This window comes from Aedes albopictus, chromosome 1, assembly GCF_035046485.1.
Source record: "Aedes albopictus strain Foshan chromosome 1, AalbF5, whole genome shotgun sequence".
Taxonomy (NCBI): Eukaryota; Metazoa; Arthropoda; class Insecta; order Diptera; family Culicidae; genus Aedes; species Aedes albopictus.
This window is the reverse complement of record NC_085136.1, coordinates 293,350,189-293,376,402: the sequence shown is the minus strand read 5'-3', so window position 1 is coordinate 293,376,402 and position 26,214 is coordinate 293,350,189. Positions and strand designations below refer to the sequence as shown.

General features: G+C 41.5%; 1 protein-coding gene across 2 annotated transcripts in view; it reads right to left on the bottom strand.

Moving 5' to 3' along the window:
• Positions 1-26,214, bottom strand: part of LOC109431331 (serine-rich adhesin for platelets-like) — a 339,832-nt gene that overhangs the window by 13,439 nt on the left and 300,179 nt on the right. For both annotated transcript variants that reach the window (XM_062847009.1, XM_062847010.1), the window contains one exon: positions 7,544-7,655. In XM_062847009.1, coding sequence (XP_062702993.1) covers positions 7,544-7,655 — 112 coding nt within the window. The remainder of the gene's footprint in view (positions 1-7,543; positions 7,656-26,214) is intronic.

Genomic DNA, 26,214 nt, shown 5'->3' with positions numbered 1-26,214 from the left:
CTGAAACACCGGTGCAGAAAAAAAGCCGAGGTCAATTCGTTTCATTAATGTTTAGATTTAAGTTTTAACAAACAATCCATCTTGTATGACAAATCTTTAAAAAAATTCGTGTGGTCTGCTAGTTATCTATGATATTCTACACGTAACACATAGTGCGTTATGCGTTACACGTAATGCGTTACAAACATACATATGTTAGTGAATATACAAGTAGTTTGTATAATTTACAAATTTTGATTACTGAAAAAAAAAACATTATTATAAGCAAAAAGGTGGAGGGGTATAAATTAGAATTACAAAATATGATATAGTAAGGCATTACATTCACATGTTTGCATATGATAAGGTTTTTACAGTAGTCAAAGTTTGTAAATTATACAAACTACTTCTATATTCACTAACATATGTATGTTTGTAACGCATTACGTGTAACGCGTAACGCACTATGTGAAGCAAGCTCAGTGAAAGAATCACGAGAAAAATTTAAAAAATCCCAAAAGGAAATACAGGAGAAATCCTGGTAAAATTTCAGTTCAAATTTCTTGAGAAATTTTGCCAGGAATAACAGGCTAAAATCATACTGGATTTTCTGAAGAAATCCCGTAAGTAATTTCTATAAAAACCTCTATAGGAGTTGCCGGATAATTTTCTTGGTTAGTTTTTACAGGAATCAATTTCTGGAGAAATCCGAAAAGGCATATCTAGAGAAATTCCTAGAGGAGTCATTGGAGGAATACCTTTGGAAATCTCTGACCATTGTCCATCCAGTAAAAATTCCTGGAGAAATCGACGGAATAATTCCTGAAAAGCTGCTGGGGGAATATCTGAAATGATTCCAGAAGGAATCCCATGATATAATAGCTGGTAAAATTTAGGCATAAATTTAAAGATAATTCCCAGCAAAAATTTCAAGAAAAATATCTTCAGATATTCCAGAAGAAGTTACAAGAGGATTTGCAAAAGCAATATTAAGAGATATTGCTGTAGAAATTCCAAGCGGAAATCCTGGAGAAATCCCAAGAAGACCTCCCAGGAAAATCTATAGGGAAATCTAAAGAATGATCCTGAAAAATCCCCAAAGAATTTATTTTTTATTTTTTTTATCTGTATTAACGAGATTTTTAGCCCAAGGCTAGTTTATTTCAGAACCCACGCTTTACTTCCTTTCGAAGGAAGAACTCACATTTTGTAAGTTTTTCGGAAGTGGAATTCGATCCCAGGTCCTCGGCGTGAGAATCAAGTGTTCCAATCATTATTTTAATCCCTTCACATTGGAGAATACCCATTGGGTCACATTGGGTTGAGCTTCAGTTAAATTATTTATTACCCTAGCGACACATATTTGGGATGAGTTACTTTTATTAAGGCCCGTGCACAGAAGTGACGCCAAAGTGAGGGATTTTCCCAATTTCGGCAAAAGGCGGAGGGGCACCTAGCGTATGGAGCGTCGGTAATAGGGGGGATTAACAACCCAACCCCCCCTCTTCTGCACGGGCTTGCTATTATTCACATCAAGAGCCAACGTTTGACGTTTGCTCCATTCCAAAGGTAACGATAAAGAAAAGTCTTTCAGCAATTCGAAACGATGAAAGCTTTCAAGTTGGATATGGTTTGTCGCCTAAAGAACATAAATGTGTAAGTTTGCAGTTTCAGAAGTTATCTAAAAATCTCCGGCGTGTTTACAGAAAGAAGATTAAAGCAATAATTCATCTAAAGATTATTCTCAGTATCCCTTCAGAATACATCTCTGCCCATAGATTTTTTTGAAAATCGCTCCGTTGACCCAGAATTTATTGTGTTATTGATATATGATTCATTCAGGAATTTTTCCAGGAAGTATCCTTGGGAATTTTTCAGAAGTTTCTCAAGAAATTTCTCAACAGATTTATCCTGAAATTGGTCCAAGGGTTTGCTCGGTAATCCCTTCCGAAATTTCTCCTGAAACTCCTTACCCAGTAAACATTTTGGTATGTATAATTTGTGTTATACACTATTATATAAGAACCTTTTTAATCGTATAAACTGCACAAAACTGCTATATACGTACCAAAGTGGAGGCCATATACATACTTCTGACGACATTTGGCGATTTCATATGATCATCATTACGATGTCCCAAATAATCGATCGAAAGAATAGAATACGACTTCGGGTGATATGTAATACGATGTCCAAAATTAGTTATAAAAAAAAAGTTGACACCTAACCTAGAACACGGCACCTCGAGATTGTGAGTCTAAGCCCATACCATTGCACTAACTGATCTGCCTTGAGAAGAGCGCAAATTTTGGCCAATATAAACTTAAGCTTTCTAAACCACCCATGAAACATGCCTTTGCCAGTCTTCCTACATGAATGCTGATAAGAGAATTGGGCTGCATTTTTTTCCTAAGTCATTGCGATTCCATTTATTACAATGCTGTACTGATATATAGCATACCTAATGATGAGTTGTCAATTTATATACAACTCGTAGCGAGTTGGATTTGCATTCATTACGACATGTTTTGTTTACAACATTAGTCCCGCATCGAGTGTACGTTTCGACGACGTCGTTGTCGTCGTCGTCGTCGTTGTCGTCGTTCGCGTCGTCGTCGCGGGAAAAAAATACTGCTCATGTAGGAATAATTGTGAGACAAATGTCTTCATTCGGTAACTATGAACACTCCCAAAGATTGCCCGAATATAATTATTGGTTGACAGAATGTCCCAAAACATAATCAGCGGCCAGGCGGTGATGAGCAAGGCAAGTGGGATGCTTTTTTAATTTTGTCGAAGTTCATCAAGTCATTACGATTCCCAACCAAACCTTACTAACATTATATATGACTTGTAAGCGTAGGCAAACAGAGACGACTTCAATTAGCGCCATTTATGACTTGCTCTACACACAACAAACTTACTACAAAACAAATCGCAGCAGCGATTTTTATACAATTGGGCTTGACATTTTTATCACAAGATTCAACGGCTTTTACGATTTCGATTTCTGACCGCGAGATATACGATTTTGAATGTATTTCCCATTACGATGTGTGGTTTACTGGGTAACCTTCTCCGTGCATTACCTCAGTGTACCTGTCTGGGTCATATTGAACTGAATGCACGAATAGAGTTCCATAGTAAATTATTTCACAGAATGCTGCATAATTTCATACTAGGTATCAAGAAATATTGTCAGAAATTCTTCCGTGACTTTTTCTTTGTGATTTCTTTAAAAAATGTCTTGACATTTCTCAAGAAACTCTTCCAGGAATTTTTTCAGGGATTTCTCCAGGAATTCCTCCAAACTTTTTCTAGGGGAATATCTTTCACAAACATTCGGATATTCTTAGAAATTCGATCGGGTTTTTCTTCGAAAATTCAAATTTTTTTAGAAACTTTTTGCAAAAAATATTGCTTAAAGTTCTACAGAGGATCTTTCATGCCGTTACTCTATTTGTTCAAAGATTTTCGCAAGCATTTAGGGTACTGGTTCCCTTATTAAGCATGTGGCTCCCATTTTCATCCTACGAAAAACAAAGGATTGAAGCGTTGTTTGTTTTTTTCTTATTTTTGTATTTTTTTGTTAGGAGTGGGCACGCATGAAAACAAAAAGAACGGAATCAATCGGTGCCGTAATCGCTTGTTTTCGAATAGGATGAATATGGGAGCGTGAGATTACTGATAGAACACATACCCTATTTGGAAATTGTTGAATAAAATTCTCAAGAAATTATTCTGAAAGTTCCTCCAGAGCTTTCTACAATACATGAAGTTCCTTTAGGTGTCCTTCCAGGCAAGCCCGTGCACAAGGAAGGGGTTTTGGGGGTTAAACCCCTCTTATTGAAGATGTTTCTTACACTAGGCGCCCCTCCGCTCTTTGCCCAAATTAGGAAAAACCCCTCCTTTGATGCCGTTTCTGTGCACGGGCCTGCTTCCAGGTATTCTTTTGTGTTTATTCAAAGCTTCCTTCAGGATTTCTTTCAGACTATTCCTTCAAGAAGTTGTTCAACCGTGGTTGAAACTGGATTAAAAAGAAAACAGCAATAGGGATTCCTTGAAGAACTTCTGAAAAATCCCTAGAGGAATATTTAGACACAAGTTTGCAGGGATCTCGGAAGGGGCTGTCCATTAATTACGTAAGGGTTTATGGGGGGAGGGGGGGTTTGACAAATCTTACGCGCCATACAAAAATATTTGGGCTCTCATACAAAAAATCTTACAAGGGGGGGTGGGGGTGTCGAAAAATCGTAAAAATTCCCTTACGTAATTAATGGACGGCCCCGAAGGAGGTGAAAATTACTCCTTAAAGTAATTTCAGACGGAATCCCAACGAAAATTTCCGAAAGATCTTACAGTAATTATAGTAACTATAGTAATTATAGTACGTAAGGGTCTCCAGATAGCCTAGTGGTTAAGGCTATGGATCGCCTATCCGGAGACGGCGGGTTCGATTCCCGTTCCGGTCGGGAAAATTTTCTCGACTCCCTGGGCATAGTGTATCATTGTGCTTGCCTCACAATATACAAATTCATGCAATTGCAGGCAATTAATAACTGTGGAAGTGCTAGAAGAACACTAAGTGAAGAGAGGCAGGCCAAGTTCTAATGCGAACGTCGAGCCATAAAGAAGAAGAAGAAGAAGAAGAAGTAATTTCTAAAATATTTTCGATAGATCTCCTATTAAAATCTTAGCAAGTACATTTTATTAAATCTCTTTTGAAATATCCGAAGAAATCCTAGGGAAATTCTTGAAGGAATCTCAGGAGAGGTTTCCAATCAACTTCCTGGAGAAACTTCTCGGAAAACCTTTGGTGGAGTGGCTTAAAAAAGAGAAAATAATGGTAAAATTCCAGAAAACATCCTGTAAATGAAGTCCTTGGAAGATTTTCTGGAAGTATTCCTGAAGAAATCTTATATATATGTCTTAAAAATAATCCAGAGGATCAATTTCTCAAAGAATCATTGGAGAAGTAATTAGAATTATCCATAGAAGAAATGCGGAATTATTTAATGAGGGAATACATGGAAGAATATCCGGAGGAATCTGTGAAAGGAGTCCTGCATGAGTAACTGAAGGTAAGAATTAATAAAGAATATTTGAAAAAAAAACCTAAAGCAATTCCTGTAGAAAATTCTGAGGGAATATCTAGTTCTAATGGCTACCGCTTCTGATTCATATGCAGAAGATCCTGGGTTCAATCCCTGGCCCGTCCTTTTCCTTCTACTTCGTTTCTTTCTCTCCACTTTCTACATACTCTCCTCTCTATATGATAGTGGGATTCTGAGATGGCCAAAAATGATTCTACGTAATTTATCATTGTCACTGAGCTGTGAGGATGATCATTTCTCCATAGTGATGAGTCTTTTCAGTACGGCAAAAATGAAGAGGATGACACCACAATAGATCAAATTAATGGTCGCAGTGGTACTATGTCCCCAACAGGAGAAAAAAAATCACTGTCACTGATACTTGCCAGGGGAAGGACAGAAAAATTATACTGAGCTTTATTTACACTCCAGACACCTCTTTCGTCGACCTGCTGGACGATGGCATTTCCTTCTCCAAGCCAGTGACGACCATTGCAGCGATTCAGTGGCCGCGGGGAGAACATCCTGGTAGAGTTACTGTCGTGGCGCCGGCCTACTGGGTTGGATCCGAGCTCGCGGTTGAAAAGGGGTCCTCGGCAAGGTCGTCTTTCTGTGTGCTGGCTGATGGAGCCTTAATTTCGAGAAGGCCAAATCGCAGTGCACGTATCAGTTCGACCCTGTCTGCCTTTCGAGAATAAAGGGAGTGGTAAGGAAAACTCGGGAAACTAGAAGCACCAGCATGCTACCTTGGTGGACTCCCCAATGCGAGTCATCTATATCTATCCGTTGCTGCAGGCTACGCACTACGCCAATAACCTTGAGTGTGCTATGTGCATTAGCCCATCTTTGAAGCAATGTCTCCTTGTTGGTTCTGGAGAGATGAAGTGTTTGGCGACCAAGTGAATGTTGTTTAGTGCTTGGTTTAGTGGGTCGAGGAAAGAGTAGTTTTGGATTCTACTTTGGTTGTAGAAGACGATTACTATCCCCACACTGTATGGACTTATTTGTTCAGGTGTCTGTTAAAGCAGATTATGCCACCCCCTTAGCCTAATAAAAGGGGACACTTGCAATCGGAAGTCGACATTGTCCACAAAGATAAGCTCTTAAGTACCGTCAAATCGCCAGTCACCGTGTGCCTTCAGATATTTTTTTCATTATTTCCATATTACGGTTGAATGGTTTGACAGTTTCCCTTCAATTTCACCAATACAACACTAATGAATTGTTATCATGTCTAAACGCTCATTAGAAACTTTTTTAAGTATCATTTTGACACTAAAGTGTGTTTACATGAAGCGTTTTTTGCTCGTTCACTGTATTCATAGTCAATAAACGAAAACTGCGCTAAGGGGCTGTCCATAAACCGCGTGGTCATTTTTTGGGAGATTCGGAACACCCCCCCCCCCCCCCCCCCCGCGTGGTCATTCGTTCATACAAAAAAAAATTAATTTGTATGGATCGTGGTCTTTGCCCAAACCCCCCCCCCCCCCCTAAGGTGACCACGTGGTTTATGGATGGCCCCTAAGGTGATTTAAGCGATAAACTAAATGTAGTAACGTTTTTATTCCACCAAGAAGCAATTAAGTTCACATATCAGGTATGTATTTTGCATTACCGAAGCAGGTTTAACAAGCAAGTACGTTTACTCATACTTTTTAATTGAAACAAAAGGCACAGTAAATGGGTACCCTAAAAATCGATGGTCTCCATTCACCGTGCCCCCTATATAAGACGAAAAAATTGAAAATTTGAATATTCGTTTTTCTAATTGAATCTTCCAAGCTATTACGTGAAATAAATATAAAAGATGAAAATTCCCTTGGCTGGGTTGTTTTGATCATTCTTAAACAATACAGAATAAAATATCTGATACACGGTGAATGGTGACCTACCACGGAATCAGGCGACCTTACTACCTTCTACTAATATTACTATATCACCAAGTTTTGTGAAAAATTTTCTACTTTTGTGGATATTACTTTCAGTTTTACCTATAATGAAGGCAATTAACAGCGGCACCAAGAATGTTTATGAGATTGGATCTACGGTGACGGCGCCTTGACGGTACATAAAAGAGCCAACTCTGCAGTAAATTGCACGATGGATTAGATAGGAATCCTAGGAACAACTTCTTCGAAGCCAATATGCTGAAATATAATATTATAATCAAGATATTCGTCTCATAAGTACAGTCATGTCCAACAAATCAGATATTGGTTTACTTCCAGGACAGCTGGAAGCAATTGGATAAGAACCGAGTTCAGTTGAGGAGGATCGATTTAACTCAGTGAATCATAGCCCTACAAGTAAGAACGCAACACCTCAAATTTTGTCCAGCTCTCCTCCCATAGTCCATCACCGTCGTTTCGATAGCCAGATACGGCATTGATACACTTTGATTCCAATTTTTCGAGTGACAATTAAGAGATTAAGGATCCACCCCCGGGGGGTACCCAGGAGAACACACTCACCAGAGGAAAAACGGCAACCAGCAGAGCAGGAACACTCCCATGATGATTCCCAGGGTCCGGGCCGCCTTGTGCTCCGCCCGCCAGCCTTTCGATTGCCGTGTTGAAGTGCCACCTGGTGGTGAATGCGGTGCAGTAAGTCGGCAAGAGCGTGGTCGTCGTCATCGCAGCCGTAGTCGTCGTCGTTGGAAAAGTTTAATTAAATTTCCCGTTCGCATGTTCCATGGTCCAACAATTACGCGTCGCCAGTTTGGGTACACCGTTGTTGGTCATCGTTTTTGACGTTGTACGCCGGCCCGGTCGGTGGTTGGTGGTGGTGGCGGAAGCAAAAAGAAACAAAAAAGTGAAAGTTAATTAAGTGTACTGTTTTCATTTCACTGCTCGTCCTGATGTTTTCTTCCGAAAGAGTCGCACGGGCAGAAGGACAGAGGAAAACTGTACTGTGCGGAGTTTTTGTGCTAATGAATGAAAAAAGAGGAAACATTATCTTTGACTGTACGAGTTTGGGATGGCAGTTTTTCCGAGTTAGGCTTGTTTGATAGTAGGGAAAGTCAGGAAAAGATAACACAGTAAGCATGCTGGTAATGTAATTAGAACAGGATCTACATTAAATTTCCAAGCGATTGTTATCTACTGCATTGCTAGAGCTAATAATAATCAATTCACTAATTAGGTTTATTTTTGTAGCAGTTTAAGAGAACCACAATAAACATTGCTTAAAGCAATTATTTTCAAAGAAGAGCTAAAGTTGAGATAGGATTGAACTGTATTTTCTCTACCAAAAGTTCAGCTATTCGTTCCAAATTATAATATAAAGCTCTTTTTTTTTATCTTGTATAACTATTGATCCCCATCTTTCGTTAATAAGCCTTGACCAAGTTGGACAGTTTCATTCTTGCTTGTCTTATTTTACTTTTAAGGTCCAAATAATTTCCGTCATTTATATATTTTTGAGACGTTTGCCATGAATCCGCATTACGGTAGATCTTTCACCTTTTCCAGATTTGTTGAAAAGTTGCCGTTCAAGTTTCAAGTTTGTTGCACACTCAAAACAGACTAGGAGACAAGGACTAGGATCATGACGCAGAAAAAGTTCTCCAATGATCCCCTCTAACATCTCTGGAGATTGCTCTGTAGGAGCCATCACACCTCTCGTCTTGGCCATAACAATCCTGTAGGCGTCACCCCACGGGTTCGTATTGGCACTCTGACAGAGACCCTCAAAGCAGGCCTTTTTGCTTGCTCGTATCTCGGTCTTAAGCGCGGCTTTTGCAGCGGCGAACACCACCCGCCGTTCGTTTCGCTCTTCCTCTGATCGTGCTCGCTGCATCCGCCGCCTAGCCCGTAGGCAGGCGCGGCGCAGGTCCGCAATCGCGTCGGTCCACCAGTAAGCCGGTGGCCTCCCATTTCTAGGGTAGACTCGCCTAGGCATGGTCGCATCACACGCACGTGAGAGCACCGCTACCAGCTCGTCGCCGTCTGAACCGATTAAGTTTCGCTCACGGCGGAGCGCCTCCCTAAATACCCCTTTGTCGAAGTATGATGTCTTCCACCTGCGAGGGCTTCGCCTTGGCCTAGCCGCCTCTTCTTCTATCCGCTGTCTGCTGTTATTGTAGTCGATACTGTAGCGAACCGCCAGGTGGTCGCTGTGAGTGTAGCCATCATCTACTCTCTAGTTCAAACTACTTGTTGGGCCAGGACTACAAAAGGTCACGTCAATAATTGACTCCGCTCCGTTTCGACTAAAGGTACTCTTGGTATCGACATTAGCCAAGTCGACATCTAAGATGGCCAGTGTTTCTAGCAGGATCTGACCCCGCTGGTTCGTGAAACGGCTTCCCCATTCCACGGCCCAGGCATTAAAGTCGCCCGCTATTACCACCGGCCTTCGCCCTGTTAGCACGGTCGTTAATCGGTCCAGCATTTGCGTGAACTGCTCGATCGGCCACCGCGGAGGTACATAACAGCTGCAGAAGAAGACCCCGTTTACTTTGGCGACCACGAAGCCCTCATAGGTAGTAGACACCAACTCCTGAACGGGGTATTTACCCGTCGTCCATATCGCCGCCATTTTTCTGGTCCCATCCGCGACCCAGTTGCCGTTGCCGGCGGGTACTCGGTATGGGTCCGATATGATGGCGATATCCGTCTCCCACTCAGAAACTGCCTGACAAAGCAGTTGCTGAGCCGCATCACAGTGGTTCAGGTTCAGCTGCATTACCTGCACTGTGATTTGTTGTTCACTGCGGCTTTCTTGAAGGCCGGGCACCTTGGACCACCCATCGGATGTCTGTTGTTCGAGGATTTCCCGGTACAGATCATGCAGATGGGCGGACTCGTGCAGCTTTGGGCCTTATGACCTTCAGCGCCGCATCGGCTGCACAGTTTGCGCCTGTCGGGGCCTTTGCAGTCCCACGACTTGTGTCCTGGTTCCAGACACCTAAAGCAAACCTCTGGTGGCTCGTGGAATGTCAGAGGACATACGCACCAGCCCACCTTGATCCGCCTTACTTTAACGGACTTTTTAACGTCCGCCACAGGTAGCTGAACCAGAGCTATCTGTGTCCCTACCTCATCGCCTTCAAGACGTCCGAGTATTTCGACTGTTCAGTCTTGATGACAAGCGCGTCACCTTTCTCGCGCTTGGCACGTACCCTCCTGCGCCTTGGCTTGGCGTCCTGCTCTTCTACCGGCGGATTCTTCCTCTTCTTCTTCTTCCGCTCTACCTTTGTCCAAGGAGGGTCCTCTCCTTGGATCGCCCTGCTCTGTGGCTGCTGAGGGCCCACCAATGGTCGCAACCCCTTGTTCCCATCGTTCCGGGACGGGCCAGCCTTTTCAGGCCCACCCTTCCCAGCTTTCCGGGAACCCTGGCTGGGATCCGACTTTCCGGCATTATTACCGACTTTCGGGGTTATTTTACGCCTGGCCTTGCGGGCGCCGCCAGACAGCTCCTCACCTGACGGCTGCCTCGCCCGCTTCTGCGAATGCTTGTCACGTTTGTCACGAGCATTCGCTTCCACTCTTTTCGGACTACCTGCGAAGGAGAAGGCCTCCGTTTGGGTAAACTTCGGCACTTTCTCATTTGCAGGCTCCGCTGCTGCAACAGTCAGCAACGCGACTGCCGCGTGCTCCTGTTTGGCATCGTCGATCGACGCCCTAAGTCGAAGCAAGGCCGTTTTCAGGTCCTTGCTTATGTTCGACTTAGTGGACGCGAAGTTGATGATTTTGCCAAGCTGCTGCTCAGCCACCTCTATTGCGGACCGTCCTTTGGATTCTCGGTTGACGGCCCTCAACAACCACGCTCCGTCCATAAACTCCACCGGCTGGCTTGCCGGGAAGTGGACTGCAGCACCCACGCTTGAGCTGCGTACGCAACTCCCAGCGCCTATCTCCTCACTTCTCCTTGTCGGAGATCTCATCAACCCGCTTCTTGCGAAGGGGTTGATCCCACCACTACTTCCACCTAGATATTGATTTTGTTTATTTGACTTCATGATTAAATCCCACGAGTAGCACGGGAAAGAATGTCTACCACGCCAGAGCCCTGCATTAACGCGGTTAGGGACAGCTTACTGTGGGGGGTGCCCAGGTACCCCACAGGCTCCGTTAAACATCGAGCATCTTTTTCACCCCCTCGATCACTCATTCCTCAGCACGGGTCGCTTGACACCTTGAATTGGGGTTAGTAGTCCTATTCCTATTCAGGACTACGCGGCTGACTCGCAAGCGGGGGGGGGGGGGGTGCCACAGGCCCCAGGACTTTCGTCCCTGCTGCCGTATTCGAAAATCGAAATCGAAAATCCTCTGAAACTTCCTGAAGTACTTCCAAAGTCCTCCTAAACCCCCTTGAACGCCATGTAACGCACTTGATACCATTCAAAATCACCGTTAACGCACATGTAACTGTGTGACAGTAGATACATGCTGGCATATTGAACCGTGGACAATGACGCAAGGCGCATCAAGTGGTCTAGTAGGCATGGCGAGTCTCAGCCACCCGCGTCGTCGTCACTCATCCAGTAACGTCACAGTGTGAAGTCAGATTGCATTCTGGTAGCTCCCGCTTGCCCGCAACAAATCTAAAGTGCACAGTAAAGTCTCCAAAACTCGTCGAAATTCTTCTGAAACTGTCTGCAACGTCTTGGAAAACCTTCTCAGACCCCTGGTACCTGCTCCGAAAATCAATGTCCCAGCATTCTCAGACTTTGGGTTCTCGAGTTACTCGCAGGACTCTTTCGCAATCAACATTCATGCATCGAACGGTAGTATGCAACATTAGCGATGACGGTAAAAGTATTACGACGATATCGAAAAGAGCTAGTGTACGGCTTTCTGTCTGAAACCCCTTAGGACATAGGTTCCCAAACTTTCAGGGGCGCGACCCTCTTTGGCCAGCAGACGTACTCTTCGCGACCCACCATAGAAATTTTCTCATTTGGTGTCAGTAAAATATATGACTATCCCTCGCGAACCCCTGGATGAAGGCCGGCGACTCCCTTGGGGGGTGGCGACCCACAGTTTAGGAAACCATGCCTTAGGAGCTCCTGCAACACTCTTGAAATTTCTTGATGCGGTCCTGAAACCCTTATAATTCCCCTGAGATCCCCTGTAACCCCAATAAAATGCTCAAAAGATATTCAAGTATCCCTTTGAAACCCACATGTATCCCCTGGAAAGCACCTGAGATCTTCTAAGACGCTCCTGAATCCTTAGACCTCCTAGATTTCAAGAACGACCCTACTTTTAGACTACCTTAAACGCTCCTGAGACCTTCAGGTGACCCCAGAAATACCTAGCACCCCTTTCAAATGCCCTTGATGTTTAATGGTACCCTCTGAAACACCCTGCAATGCCCCTGAAACCCGCTGGAACTCCCCTGGAATCCGCTGAGACTACCTGAAGCGCCCCTCAGTCCCCATGGAACCCCTTGAAGCCTGAGACAGGAATTCCTCCATGAATACCTCCATGGACTCCTCCAAGAATTCCACAAGGTATTTCTCTAGGGATTCCTACAGGAATTCCTCCAGGCACTCATCCCGGATTTCATCCAGGAATTTCTTCAGGGATTCCTCCAAGAAGTGCTCCAGGAATTACCCCGGGAATTTCTTCAGAAAATCCTACATCAAGTCTTCTAAGCATTTCACTAGGTAGTCCTCCAGGGATTCATTCCTAAATTGTTACTGGACTTGCTCCAGGAATTCCTTCAGGAATTAGTGCAGTTATTAATCCACCCAGAATTAGTCTAGGAACTCCTCTAAGGATTGCTAAAGAAATTATTCCAGGCATTTCTCCTGAAATTGCTCTAAGAACTCCTCCCGGAATTGCTCCGTGCATTCGACGAAAATTTCTCTGAGGAACTCCTCCAGGAATTTAAAGAGGAATTTCTCCAGGGATACTTCAAGGGATTCTTCCAGAAATTCCTCCAGGAAATACATCAGGGATTAGGAGAACCCTCCGGAATTTCTCCAAGAAGTTCTCCAGGAACCCAACAAACAAAAGTAGCTGCATAAGAGCTTATGGAACAAACGCTTATGTAAAAGTGGTTGATTAAGCTTTTATTCAGCAAAAATTGAATTTCTCCATAAATTCCTCAAGGAATTCTTCAATAGATTTCTTCGACAATTTAAAACTAGATCAAACCACCCCATGACAAAAAACAGAATTCCATGATCCCAAGAAGAAGGCAAAATACATTGCGCCGAAACGTCGGAAAAAGACAAAATCTGTTTCCTTCTGATTTGAATAACTGCATGCCAAACCAAAAACTGTGTTTCTTCAGAAATTTATGCAAAAATTCTACCCAGTATTTCTCTAAGGATACCTCCAGGACTTCACCTGGAGATTATTCCAGAAGCTCTTCCAGGAACTCATGCAGGAATTTCTCCTGAGATTCCTTCAGGAATTCCTCTAAAAAATCCTCAAATGATTTCTATAGGAATTTCTCAAGGCATTTTTTCATAAATTTATCTAGGCATGCCTCCCAGAATTCCTATAGAGATTTCCTCTGGAATGCATCCAGGAAATCCATCAAGAAATCTTCCAGGAATTTCGCCAGGTTCACTTCCAGAAATTCATACCTCCAGGGATTCCACCACGAATTTGTTCAGAAGTCTCTCTAAGTATTCTCCAGGAATTTCTCAAGTGATGTCTACAGAAATTTCTCCAGGGATTCCTCCCAGAAATCCCCTAAAGATACTCTTAGGGATTCAGCTGGGATTTTTTAAGTTCCTTCAGAAAACCCTCAAGAGATTTCTTCAGAAATTTACCCAGGGATTCCTACAGGAACTCGTCCAAGAATTATTCCAGGCATTTATATAGGAATTTCTTCAAGGATTCCTCCAATAATTCTTCCAGGAACTTCTCATGGAATCATTTCACAAGTTCCTCCAAGAATTGTACCAGAATATCCACTCAAGAAATTACTTCTAAAGTTACTCCAGAAATTCCTCCAAGAATTCTTCTAGGGATACCTCCAGGAATTCCTCCAGGAATTTCTCCAGGGATTTCTCAAAGAATTCCTTCAGCGGTTCCTCCACGAATTCCTCCAAAAACTCCTCAATTGATCCCCCCAAGAATTATTCTAGGGATTTCCTAGGGAATACTTCCAGAAGAAATTCCTCCAGGAATTCCACAAGGAATTTCTCTGGAAGTTCCTCCAAGATTCCCAGGAGTTCGTTCAAGGATTCCTCCAGGAAATCCTCCAGGGATTTCTTCAAGAAATTCTCAAGGGATTTCTTCAGACATTCTTCCGGAAATCCTTCCAAGGGTTCCTCTTGAAAAATTTCTTCGGAAATTCCCCAACAGATGTCTTCAGAAATGTCTGCCGGAACTGATCCCAAACATCCGCAAGGTATACCTCAATGAATTCCTCCAAGACTTCTATACCTCAAAGAATCCTGGATGAATCATCTGGATGATCTGGATGAATCCAGGAATTCTTCCAGAAAATTACCCAGGAATTTTTTCAGGGATTTTCCAGGAATTCCCCAGGTACACTTCCAGAAATTCCGCCATGAATTGCTCCGAGAATTTCCCCATGGTTTCGTCTAGAAATTTCTCTGAGCATCTTTTCAAAAATTTATTCAGGGGTTCTTTAAGAAATCTCGGACATCGTTTCATCCTATTTTCCAGGGATGCTACCATGATTTTTTCCAGGATAACCTGAACACGTTTTTGATTTCCTTTAAGGATTTCTTAAAGATTCAGCAGTTTGTAAGAAGTCATCCTCGAAATCTTTCCCAATTATCTCCAAGAAATATTTTAGGAGTTCATCCACGGATTTGTTTAGAAATCCATCCATAAACTCCTTTAAGAATACCCTACATCTCCTGCAAAGAAATTTCTGCAGAATCGCTTACTCATTGTTCAAACCGTCTGAACCTCTGAGCGTACATGGCTGTAAAACATTCAATTATTCTTTGGTAGATTACCAGAAACAATTGGACGAAACAATGGCTTAACACATGCAAATTATGGCACAGCCATTTGTTTCCGTTTCCTGCCTCCGAGTCGTGAAGTTCCTTGTGCTGCGCCGTAGTGCAACATTGCCCAACTTTATAAAGCGAATCAAAAAAAAAAAAAAAAAAGAAAAACAAATATTTCCCACCAAGGAAACCCAACAGAACGACACCGACAACGACAGAAACTTATAGCGCACCAACGAAGGTGGACGTGAAATGTGACAACCGGAAAGTGTTTCACCATTTCCGTTTCGATGTGGCGTTGTTGCACCAGTTCTGTGACTGTATCGTGCCAGCCCAGCTGCCATAATGGGGGCCTCAACCTAGCAGCAGTAAGTAATGGTCGGAGGTAGCGGTTATATTTCATCCGGAAGCCATAAGCACGACGACAGCTCAGCCAGCACCAAGCAAGCAAAACGGCCGGAAACAGAGTAAAATGACACGTAAAACGATCCGTTGTTGCATCGGTTTTCGGTTCCCGTCCGAACTAGGTGGGTTAGGGTTTGGGGTCATTTTGAGACATGCTCACCGAAGTTGTATGGGATCGTAGGTGTTAAGAGAATGTTCAATACGATTTTTCTCCAAATTCTTGTGAAATTTAATCTTCAAAACATATTCAGTGTTGTTTTCATAATATATGTTTCTTTTCAAATTTCATTAAGTCATACATCTTCCTTCAAGTGTAATGAGCACCGTAACCGTATCTTCGTATCTTGCTACCTGTCAGCCAAATAGAGTCTCACCAGACTCTAAACGGAGAAAGCTGTCAGCCAAGAAAACACGTGCCGCTGATAACCCACCTGGACTAACAATAAGAGCCGTTTGCGTCTGGGTGGATTCGAGGAGCATTGTGAAAAGGAGATATCAGAGGCATAGGCCTGTGCAAGATGCTTCGGAAAAGCCTTAGAACTGGAGTAAGCTTTCACGTCATAAATACATGTTAATATATCTTCCCGTCTCCAGCTACCGGTGTGGTGTGGTGTTCCATCAAGCTTCAAGCAAAGTATACGAACGGAGGAGATGTTAAACACACCGGGGCGAGATTGTTCATCATACCGTGATAATTAACAGCAAGACGGATGGTTCTACGGAAAAGAAGCTTTTCCATTCGGGTGAGCAGATTTGCGTGCGCTCGGAAAGTGTTGAGAAATCTGCTGTTGTCGACCGTTTATTTAAGGATTTCTCCTTGTTGCCACGTTTTCATGAATAAGAAATTTGATTTTGTTGAGGTAATTTTATCAGGAATGTTTAATGAAGAAACTTATCGTTTCTCGTGGTGATTTAACTTTGATTTCCTAATTACTGTTAAGATCTTAGACAAGCCAATTTGTTTCGATAACCGTGAGCTTAGCGTGTACAGAATCTGAAAGCACGTGAAAAAAAAAAATCTCGTGCTTAAATGGGATGCGATCCAATTACTATTATATGCTTTGTTAGTGCTGTAAACTATTAAACTTCCTGGTCATAATGTAGGAAGCATATCGGAAGCCTATTCGCAAGGTTACCTAAGATATTTCCATTAGGTATAATAAATTCTGTAAAATACTGGGAATCTAATCCAGACACTTTTAGTATGATCTTGTTGAACAGCAGAGCATTCACCAACTGAGCTCATTCGTGCTTACACTCAATTTAAATTCGTCGCCCAAATTATCACCAATTCAAATCCAATAACAGCGCTATCAATGAGTCCGCTAATTTCGATTCAACAAAAACGGTGTAATTAGTACGGCGGATGTGTATCATGCTAATTCATCCGAAAATCCGGTAACAATTTGCGATCCACTTCCCGTGGCTCGATTTGTCCAGCATGGCCAGCTGGAGGGAGGGCGCCATGATTGTGTACCTACAAATTAGCGAACAGGGACACCATCACCACATTATTGCTGAGCTTCGATGCATTTGGTTAAACTCATCATTTAACTGGATTTGCATTAGATATGGGATGGAGAGTTTTGTACACTGTACTTCATCCAGATTTGACCGTTTTGATTTGTAAATATATGAGTATTGTGTATACCATAAGCAGGAATGGGAACACTCACTTGCAGAGAGTTACACTCACTTTATGTTTTCTCAGCTCAGAAGCGTGCAATCAAGAAATGATGTATGGACGACTTTTGCCTTGTGGTTTTGTCTAAAAGTTTGCCAAATAGAGTAGGGGTCGCACACGCATATCAAAGTCGTGACAAAGCTGTGAAAACGACTCTCCACGAGGTGAGTGTAATTTACATTCACCTCGTGGAGAGTTGCCTTCGCAGCTCCTTCACGACTTCGGTATGCGTGTGAGACCTCTACTCTGTTCGGCAAACTTTTAGACAAAACCATAAGGCAAAAGTCGTCCATACACCATTTCTTGATTGCACGCTTCTGAGCTGAGAAAACATAAACTCTCTGCAAGTGAGTGTTCCCATCTTTGACCATAAGATTCAGAAAATATTGGCGAGAAAAATTGATAAGAGTTCTGAATTTTATTTTCTGCGTAGTATACATATATTCGAATACTTTCAACGTACGAAAAGCTATACCTGAAACATACCCATTTCTATTTGAATCAATTTGAAGAATCATCATAGGGAAACTTAGGTATTTTCGGAAATTTTGTTCTCTTCATGTTTTTTTTTTATAATCTGTTGGATCCAGAGTTGGCCTTAAATCCTTCCCAACCAAGCTAAGTTAAATGGCCAAGCTTCAGGCCATTAGGCTGACAATATCCCCCATGACAAAGAGAACAAACCTGCCGATAATACCCTAAGGTACCCCATTTTAAATTTCAAATTACATCTTTTGTACAGATAAGAGTTCCCTTGTAGTAATACCTTCCAATCTCATTAGATTTCATGTTTTTTGCCTTTCTCGTACACTAAGTGTAATGCAAAGGCTAAATGTATGTTCACTCCAAAAATAACTTTTTGATAGAAGTCCCGGAGGGTCGAGTCACATATATCAATCAACTCAGCTCGACGAATTTTTTTTTTTTTCTTTAAAACTTTTTATTTACGGATCATAACTTAAAATACTAACTACAACCTTATAATGTATCGTACCTCATATACATAAATGGTAATAATTAGGCATCAAATATCTTAGATCTTAACAATTGTTACCTGCTTAACATATGTTAAGACACGTGCTGAAAAATGTTCTAAACATTTTCCTATTATTCCACCTTGCTTCCCGTATAATTTTTTGGAACGAAAATAGGCTGGGGTTTCTATAATGATGGATATTGTATGCCATTGCCTCCGCTACCAAGTAGAGAGCAGCGTTTTTAGAATGATTTTTCTTAGTTATGCCGTAATACAAAATTTCTTCTGGTGACCCTAATTTCAGTTTAAGTTTTTGTTTGATAATATTTGTAATCCAGTTCCATATAATTCCCGACTTGCTGCATTCCTTAATTCTATGGATATTTGTATCAGGTTTGTTGCATATTTCACAAATATTATTGTCAACTCTATCAGTATAATTGTACATTTTTGCTTTGTTTGGTATAACATCATTGAAAATAAGGTAAAGCAATGACCTAGTTTTTAGACTGAGGAAGGAATGATTGATATTTTCCCAAATGCAGTCCCACCAGAGTTGCGGAAACTTTTGTTGTATAATGGGTTAGGTTTTTAGTTCATCAATGAAGTAATTATACAATGTCCTATTATTTTCAGTACATGAATGGTTTTCAAGCTTTTTCGCTTCTTCGATCCATTTCTTTGTGTTTATGGATGAATTAATATTACAATGTTTTAGCAAGAAATGGTTGGTCTTTGTACCACAGTCATACAAAATACTCCTAATAAAAAGTGCCTTACACTGACTCTCTGGGTCTATAAGTTTGAGACCCCCTTCACTATAATCGAGATATAATTGATTCCTATTTACTTTGGAGAAGTAGGAATTCCATAGAAAGTAGCCCGTTCTTTTCTTAATTTCAGCTATGTGCGAATTATTAGGTGGTAACATATGAGCCAAATACCACAGTTTTGATAGTAAGTATCAAAATCATTACTCTTTCGATCAGACTTAAGTTTCTTGCACTGTGGTTATGACATGCAGTAGTGAAGGCTCTTAGCACTTTATCAAAATTAGACCTAATCATGTCCTTATAATTATCTCTAATTATTATACCTAGAATTTTGAATTCTTGTTTCTCTTGTATCATTTGGGGCCCTAACGAGCAGTTATTGAACCTTAAGAATCCAGATTTTTGAAAATTTATTTGGATTGCTGCTTGTATGGCAAAATCAGTTACTATAGACATCACAAGATCAAATTCTTCATTGTTTCTTACTATCAGTGTAAGGTCATCAGCGTACGCCATTATCTTATAAAATCTTCCCTCTATCATTAGTCCCATCGTTGAATCGTACAGCTGCCGGATCAGAGGTTCCACGTAGAGTGAAAACAGCAACATAGATAATGGACACCCTTGACGTACAGAACGAAAAATCCTGAACGATGTTGTTAGAGCACCATTCACCAACACTTGTGACGATGCGTTGCCATACAGCTTTCGTACGAACTCAATGAACTGTCCTGGAAGTTGATATTTCGCCAGTGTTTCCCAAGGCCTGGTGTGATCTACAGAGTCGAACGCTTTCTGCAAATCTAAGCTCAGCAACGCAAATTGCATTCGCTTGCTTTGTTGACCCCGTGCAACTACCGTTCTCAGCTTGTCCAAGTTTTGTGTACAAGATTTTCCTTCAAGTCCTGCTGTTTGTCCTTCTCCGATGAGTAGTTCCATACATGCTTTGAGCCTTCTTGCACATAACTTCGCTAGAATTTTGTAGTCTGTGTTCAGAAGGCTGATTGGACGGTAATTCTGTAGATCGTTTCGATTCCCGGACTTGAAGATCAAGACGATGATTCCGTTGGAAAAGTTCTCTTGGATTGTAATAGATCCGTCCAAAAATCCATTGAAAAGTTTCAAAAGATCCTGTTTGAGCAGCTCGAAGTGCCTTTCGTAGAACTCATAGGTAAGTTCATCAGGCACAGGAGCTTTTTTCCTTGTTGCGCTTTTGATTGTTGCAAGTAGCTCCTGTTATCCTATTGGCGACATTAGGTTGTTTCCCATGTTTCGTGGTAGCAGTTTGTTGATATGGTTCAAGGCGGAATAAGCTGATCTTTGTTGCTCTTGTGGTTTACTGAACTATTTTTCGAAGTGATCGTGCACCGCTTGTTTAGTTGTGTATCCTTCCGGAGTTTCAATTGTCAGCTGTGGCGTAATAAACCCACGCTTCATAACGCGATACACCTGGTATATGCTTAATTTCTCATTCTCGAGCATGGTAGATGGCTGCACCTTATTACGAAGGCTTGCCAAACGTTGCTCTTCCAGTCCGACAAGTACTGACTTTACACTGCTCATCTTCTCTTGTACGTCCAAGCCATCAGACTGCTGTCGCATTAAGTCATTCAACTGACTGTAGCAACTTCCTTTCTTTATTGCATGAGCTCGGTTGAATTCAAAGGCTTTGGACTTGTAGAAACTTTTCACTTTGTTCTTAAAGTCGTACGACCACCATTCCGAAAAGCTAACTGCATGCTTGCGTCTTTGCTTTAGACTGGCAAATACTTGAGCAAATTCCTCAGATGTCTCATCATCTGCCAGCAAAGAAGCATTTATTTTCCAATATCCTCTACCCATAGCCGGAGGATTATTTTTTTTAAAAGACACGGACACGTTCAATGCTTCCAGTGAGCTCTTTGCTCTTTGAAGGAAGCACGACACTAGACAACGGACTAGCATGCAACGCCCAGTGGCACAGCCGAAAACTTTTCCTGACAGCTGCGGCGGGAATCGAACCCACGCTCCTCAGCACGATGCGACTAAGTGCTTGGTAACACTAGCCGCACGGCTACGAAGCCACGGGAGCTGACTTCGAATTTGAGAACTACTGCGTGGTGATCAGAAAATGGAACTGGCATTGTAACGTACTTTTTAACTTGTCGAACGAAGTCTTTACCACCGTAGAACCTATCCAGACGAGATGCCGAATTAAGTCGCAAGAAGGTGTAGTCCCGATTTTTCAACCCAAGGTCCTCGAGTTGGAACAAATTGATGAGATTGCGTAGTCCTTTTGAGAAGGGTTTGTACTTCCCTCTACAATCAACTGCATCCAATATACAGTTGAAGTCGCCCCCTATTAGAATCTGCTGTCCCTTATTCAGATGCAAATCATTTGTTCTGGAACAAATCATCTCGCTCAGCGCTATGTTGCGATCCCGAATGCCCATAAACATTTATGACGTTGAGACCACCGATAACCACGGAAATGAGTCGGCCGGTGGGACACATTATGATCTGCTCAAATGGAATAGTTTTTCTTATAAGTATCGCTGTTCCAACATTCGCATCGCTACGGTTAACAATCGCGTGATGTGAAGGAATGAAACAAAAGTCGTCAAACGCAATTTCTTGTAGTAGTACAATATCGACATCGTTTTGTACCACAAAATCTCTTAGCAATTCTTTTTTGGAGCACACTGTTATCGCATTAATATTGACCGTTGAAATATTTCTCACAAAGTTCATGTCACTTGCATTCAATGTTGTATACGAGATTCGAGTTTCGAGCAGACAGCGACTCGAAGTATCGTTTAATGTTGATTGACATTAAATGTCAGAATCAGCATTTATCGGTTGCAGCATTGGAGAGACTCACCTTCACACCACTTCGTGATCGCGATCGCTCCTCCTGCTGGCGTCTGGATTTTGACCTGGTGATCCGTTCATCGCTTCGCACCGCAGCTGCAATTACTGCCAGTGGATTCGGCCTTTCCGCATCTTCGTTACACCGCTTCTGTTTACGAGTCTTTCTGGATCGGTCAACTGTAACAAACATGACACCACCATCGTCGGACCCGGATTTGCTGCTTGCTGTGAGAGGTCTTTTGTTGGTTCGCTCGTTGTCCTCCGCAGTGAGCTCGTCTGTTGTGCCTGGTTCCTCCTCAGTGTTTACCTTGGAATCAGCCTCAGACTCCCGGTCCTCTGGCACACGGACGGTTAAGGAGCTCCCATCCACCACCCTCTGCGCCACTCCGTCATCCTTCGCCGATACCAGTTTCACCATTGACAACTGGGGTTCTTCGCTGATTTTGCTTGATGCCGCGGTTCCGATCACTGCACCGGCGTATGTATTCTTGCAGGTTACTGGTTTCTCGCTTGGTGATACTGCCACCCCGGATGCACCACTTTCTGGTAAACGTCGTTTATTTTGGGGGCAGTCTGCCTTCAGATGGCCCTCCTCCTTGCACAAAAAGCACCGCTGCTTCAGCCCTTCGTAATACAGTCAGGTTTTTTTTACGCGGGGGATACATACCGCGTAAAAAAAACCGCGTAAAAATAAACCGCGTTAATTCAAAAATCCGCGTAAAAATAAACCGCGTTAATTCAAAAATCCGCGTTAATTCAAAAATCCGCGTAAATGAAAACCATGTTTTATAACTTTAACTCAATAATTTCCTTCTTAATTTTATATTAAAAAATGAACTCAACGAATTATTTTAAGACAACATTTTAAGATTTTTGTCTGTCACTCAAAATTTCTACAAGTTACACAAACTGCCAAGCTATTGTTTTAAGGTTTAAAGCTTTTATCATCATTGATGACGTCAAACCCGACATCAACCTATCATTCACCTATTTTTATTTTGGCCACCAAACCCAACATGGACCCAATACTTGGTCGATGTTGGTCCAACAGTGGCTCAACATTCGATAAAAATTGACCCAACTTTGACCCGACATTCGATATTTTTTCAGTCTGGCGGAATTTTGCAGGGTTTTCTCGTGTTTCGTGCCCAGCTACTCATTCGAGTGACAATGTATTCAATTGACAAGGATTCGCTTCTCATTTGATAGGTGTCCTGATTGAATGACATCGTTTTGAACATGAATAGAAGGAAACATGTTTGAAAAGATTTGTTGATTAATGTTTAAATGAATGAGATGAAGTTTTGCAACACTGGTTGTTAAGACTCCATCTCACAGTTGTCGCATAAGTGTCGAAGTACAGGCAGTAAATCATGTTCACTTAACCTTCCGTAACTCGCGCGGTTGCCCACCACCGTCAGCACCACGCTAATTACTGAACACGAAAAGCGAGATTATTTCAACGTGTTGAATAAAATACAACAGCGCGATTGCTCGAGGGTTGATAGTTAAAGGTCACAAAGCATTCTTAGAAAAATTTGGGATATTCCAGGTAATCCTAAGTGTTCTGGAACTCAGTTTTTAAAGTCTATGGCTATGACAGTAGTTTCTCAAGCTAAAAATAGTAGCTATACATAATTAGACAGGGTTTAAATCAATAATTGTTCCAAAATAGTTTTAAAATATTCCAAATCAGCCAATTGAACAGCCAGAAATGGACATAATAGACATAATTATCTGATAGATAGATACAATATTAGATATAATAATAATCTCTGGACATAATAGATTACAAATCGTAGATTTGTACAATGAAAAAAGTTCATGTAATCTCAAGAACGGTTTGGATGTCCTTAGACATCTCAACAGATCTGATGCTGTCTATTAAACTTTGAGATGTTCAGTAAGTCATGAAAGATTACAAGTCGTTGCTTTGTATTATGAATGCAGTTACCGGTACACCCGTAGACTTTAGAATCTAAACTCCAGAATATTATGGATGACATAGGATACCTCGACTGATTTGAAACTATCTATTGAACTTACAAAAGGCTTACTGAGCATAATAGATTACAAATCGTTGATTTGTATGATGCAAGAAGCTACCGCTGCACCCGTAGACTTTAGGATCTAAACTCCAGAATAGTTTGGATGACCTAGGATATCCCGACTGATCTGAAACTGTCTATTGAACTTTCAAAAGACTTACTGGGCTTAATAGATTACAAATCGTTGCTTTGTATATTGCAAGAAGTTACCGCTGCACCCGTAGAATATGGGATCTAAACTCCAGAACAGTTTGGATGACCAAGGATATCCCGACTGATCTGAAACTGTCTATTGAACTTTTAAAAGACTTACTGGGTATAATAGATTACAAATCGTTGCTTTGTATAATGCAAGAAGTTACCGTTACAGACGTAGACTTTAGGATCTAAACTCAGAACAGTTGGGATGTCCTTGGATATCCAGAAAATTACTCTGCATCATATTCTACCTTTTTAATGCTGTTAAGCACCAAAACTACAGAAATATGTAGAAAAAACTCTATAATAATGCTTGGAAAAATTCCGGCTTAAAATTAAAAATCCACGTAAATGAAAACCGCGTTAATTCAAAAAACCGCGTAAAAATAAACCGCGTTAATTCAAAAATCCGCGTAAAAATAAACCGCGTTAATTCAAAAATCCGCGTAAAAAAAAACCGCGTTAATTCAAAAATCCGCGTAAAAAAAACCTCGTAAATGAAAACCGCGTAAAAAAAAACCTGACTGTACACCCTAGCTCTTCGATTCGCGACGTACAGGGTTGATGGTATCTCCTTTTTAATGTCCATATGGATCCCTCGGACACCGGTAAAGAGGTCCAATTCGAACTCCGCCGGAAACCTCTCTCTGGTCATACGTTTCACCGTACCATATCTCCCGAGCACCAACGATACGTCCAGCTCAGATATCTCGGGCGGCAAGTCAAAGACACGCACGTAACGTATGCATCCTCCAGCCACCGTCATTCGTACTTGCACTGTGTCGCCATTGGAGTACTGGAACGTATGTAGCTCCGGGTTCTGCAGTAGCGCCTCCTTCATAGCAGCCTCTGTTTTGAACTTGATGCAGATAACCCGTTCATCGGAGATCTTGTAGCTTGACTCCATTGCACTAAGGGCCAGAATCGCAATCTAGCGGAACTAATTTAATTACTCCAAAACGAAGCATTTCCGACACATGGTATCTTCGACAAAGTTGTTTGACATTAGCAGAGGCATCTATTGCTAAGAACGAAGTAGTTCACAACTCGCCCACATAGGTGGCGCCACCATCTTACTTCTTTGTTTTACGTCCTAGAGACTTGACGTCTTCGGAAAAGTTGTTTATTCTGGCAAAATAAACAACTTTTTCTCAGACGTCAAAAGTCCACAGCCTACTGTTTTAGAGTTATTTAAAAAATAAAAACCAATCAATGAAAAAACAGTTTTTTAAACTAATTTTGACATTTTTACCAGAAACCATGTGAGTTTAATTTTTTTCCTAATGCATATGTGTCAAACCAAACACATTGTACCGGAATATGTTGAATATTATCATTAAAATTAAAAATAAAAATACAAATTCGAAAAAACAGTGTGAATTTCATGCCTTAATATCTCGCAAAGCGCAAAAAAAATCGCAACTTCAAATTTTCAGCAAATACGAAGCAATACTAGGAGAACATACTGCCAAAAATTTGGAGAGGTATATTTTGGTGTTTTTGAGATAATAGCTTTTTTGTAACAGTATAAATATAAGTAGTGTCAGCATGTAACTTTTTACTGTTACACATTAGAGAGTTTATGTCTTCGAAAAAGTTGTTCATTTTGACTAAATAAACAACTCTTTCTTAGACGTCAAAATTCCACGGCCTACTATTTTCGAATTATTGCATATAAACTAGATTATATTGATAAAAAATGACTAAAAACACATTTTTATTGAATAGTATGAACTATTTTTATTGCTTTTACTTTAACGATACATAGAAGATCAAGCAAATGTCAATTTACTATTGTCAGCATGGGTAAAGATATCTTTAAATTTTTTGCATGTCATTTTCAAAATGTTTTAAGCTTAACCTATTTTATCAATCATTTTAAATTCTAGAGCGCGAAATATCTTGTTGAAAGCTCGTGGATCTGTTTTTGGATGGAAAGGACGTAGATAGAAGATTGCCGGGCTTGGTGGTCTAGTGGCTACCGCTTCTGATTCACATGCAGAAGGTCATGGGTTCAATCCCTGGCCCGTCCCTTTCATCCTACTTTGTATCTTTCTATCCACTTTCTCTCTCTCTCTCTTCTCCACATATACAACTCATGTATATTCATATGTTCATAGCCATCGCTAGAACCAGAAACGAATTGGAAAAAAGTCGTTTCCCTCCCTTCCATCTTCCACTCACAGCACAGTGTATATAACGCCTACAAGTTATGCAACCAAAGTGCGCTGTGCCGCTTGACCTTATTCACCTTATTCACCACACAATGTATCACCTTACGAACACTATAAATAACCCCCAATCCATGGATCGCAT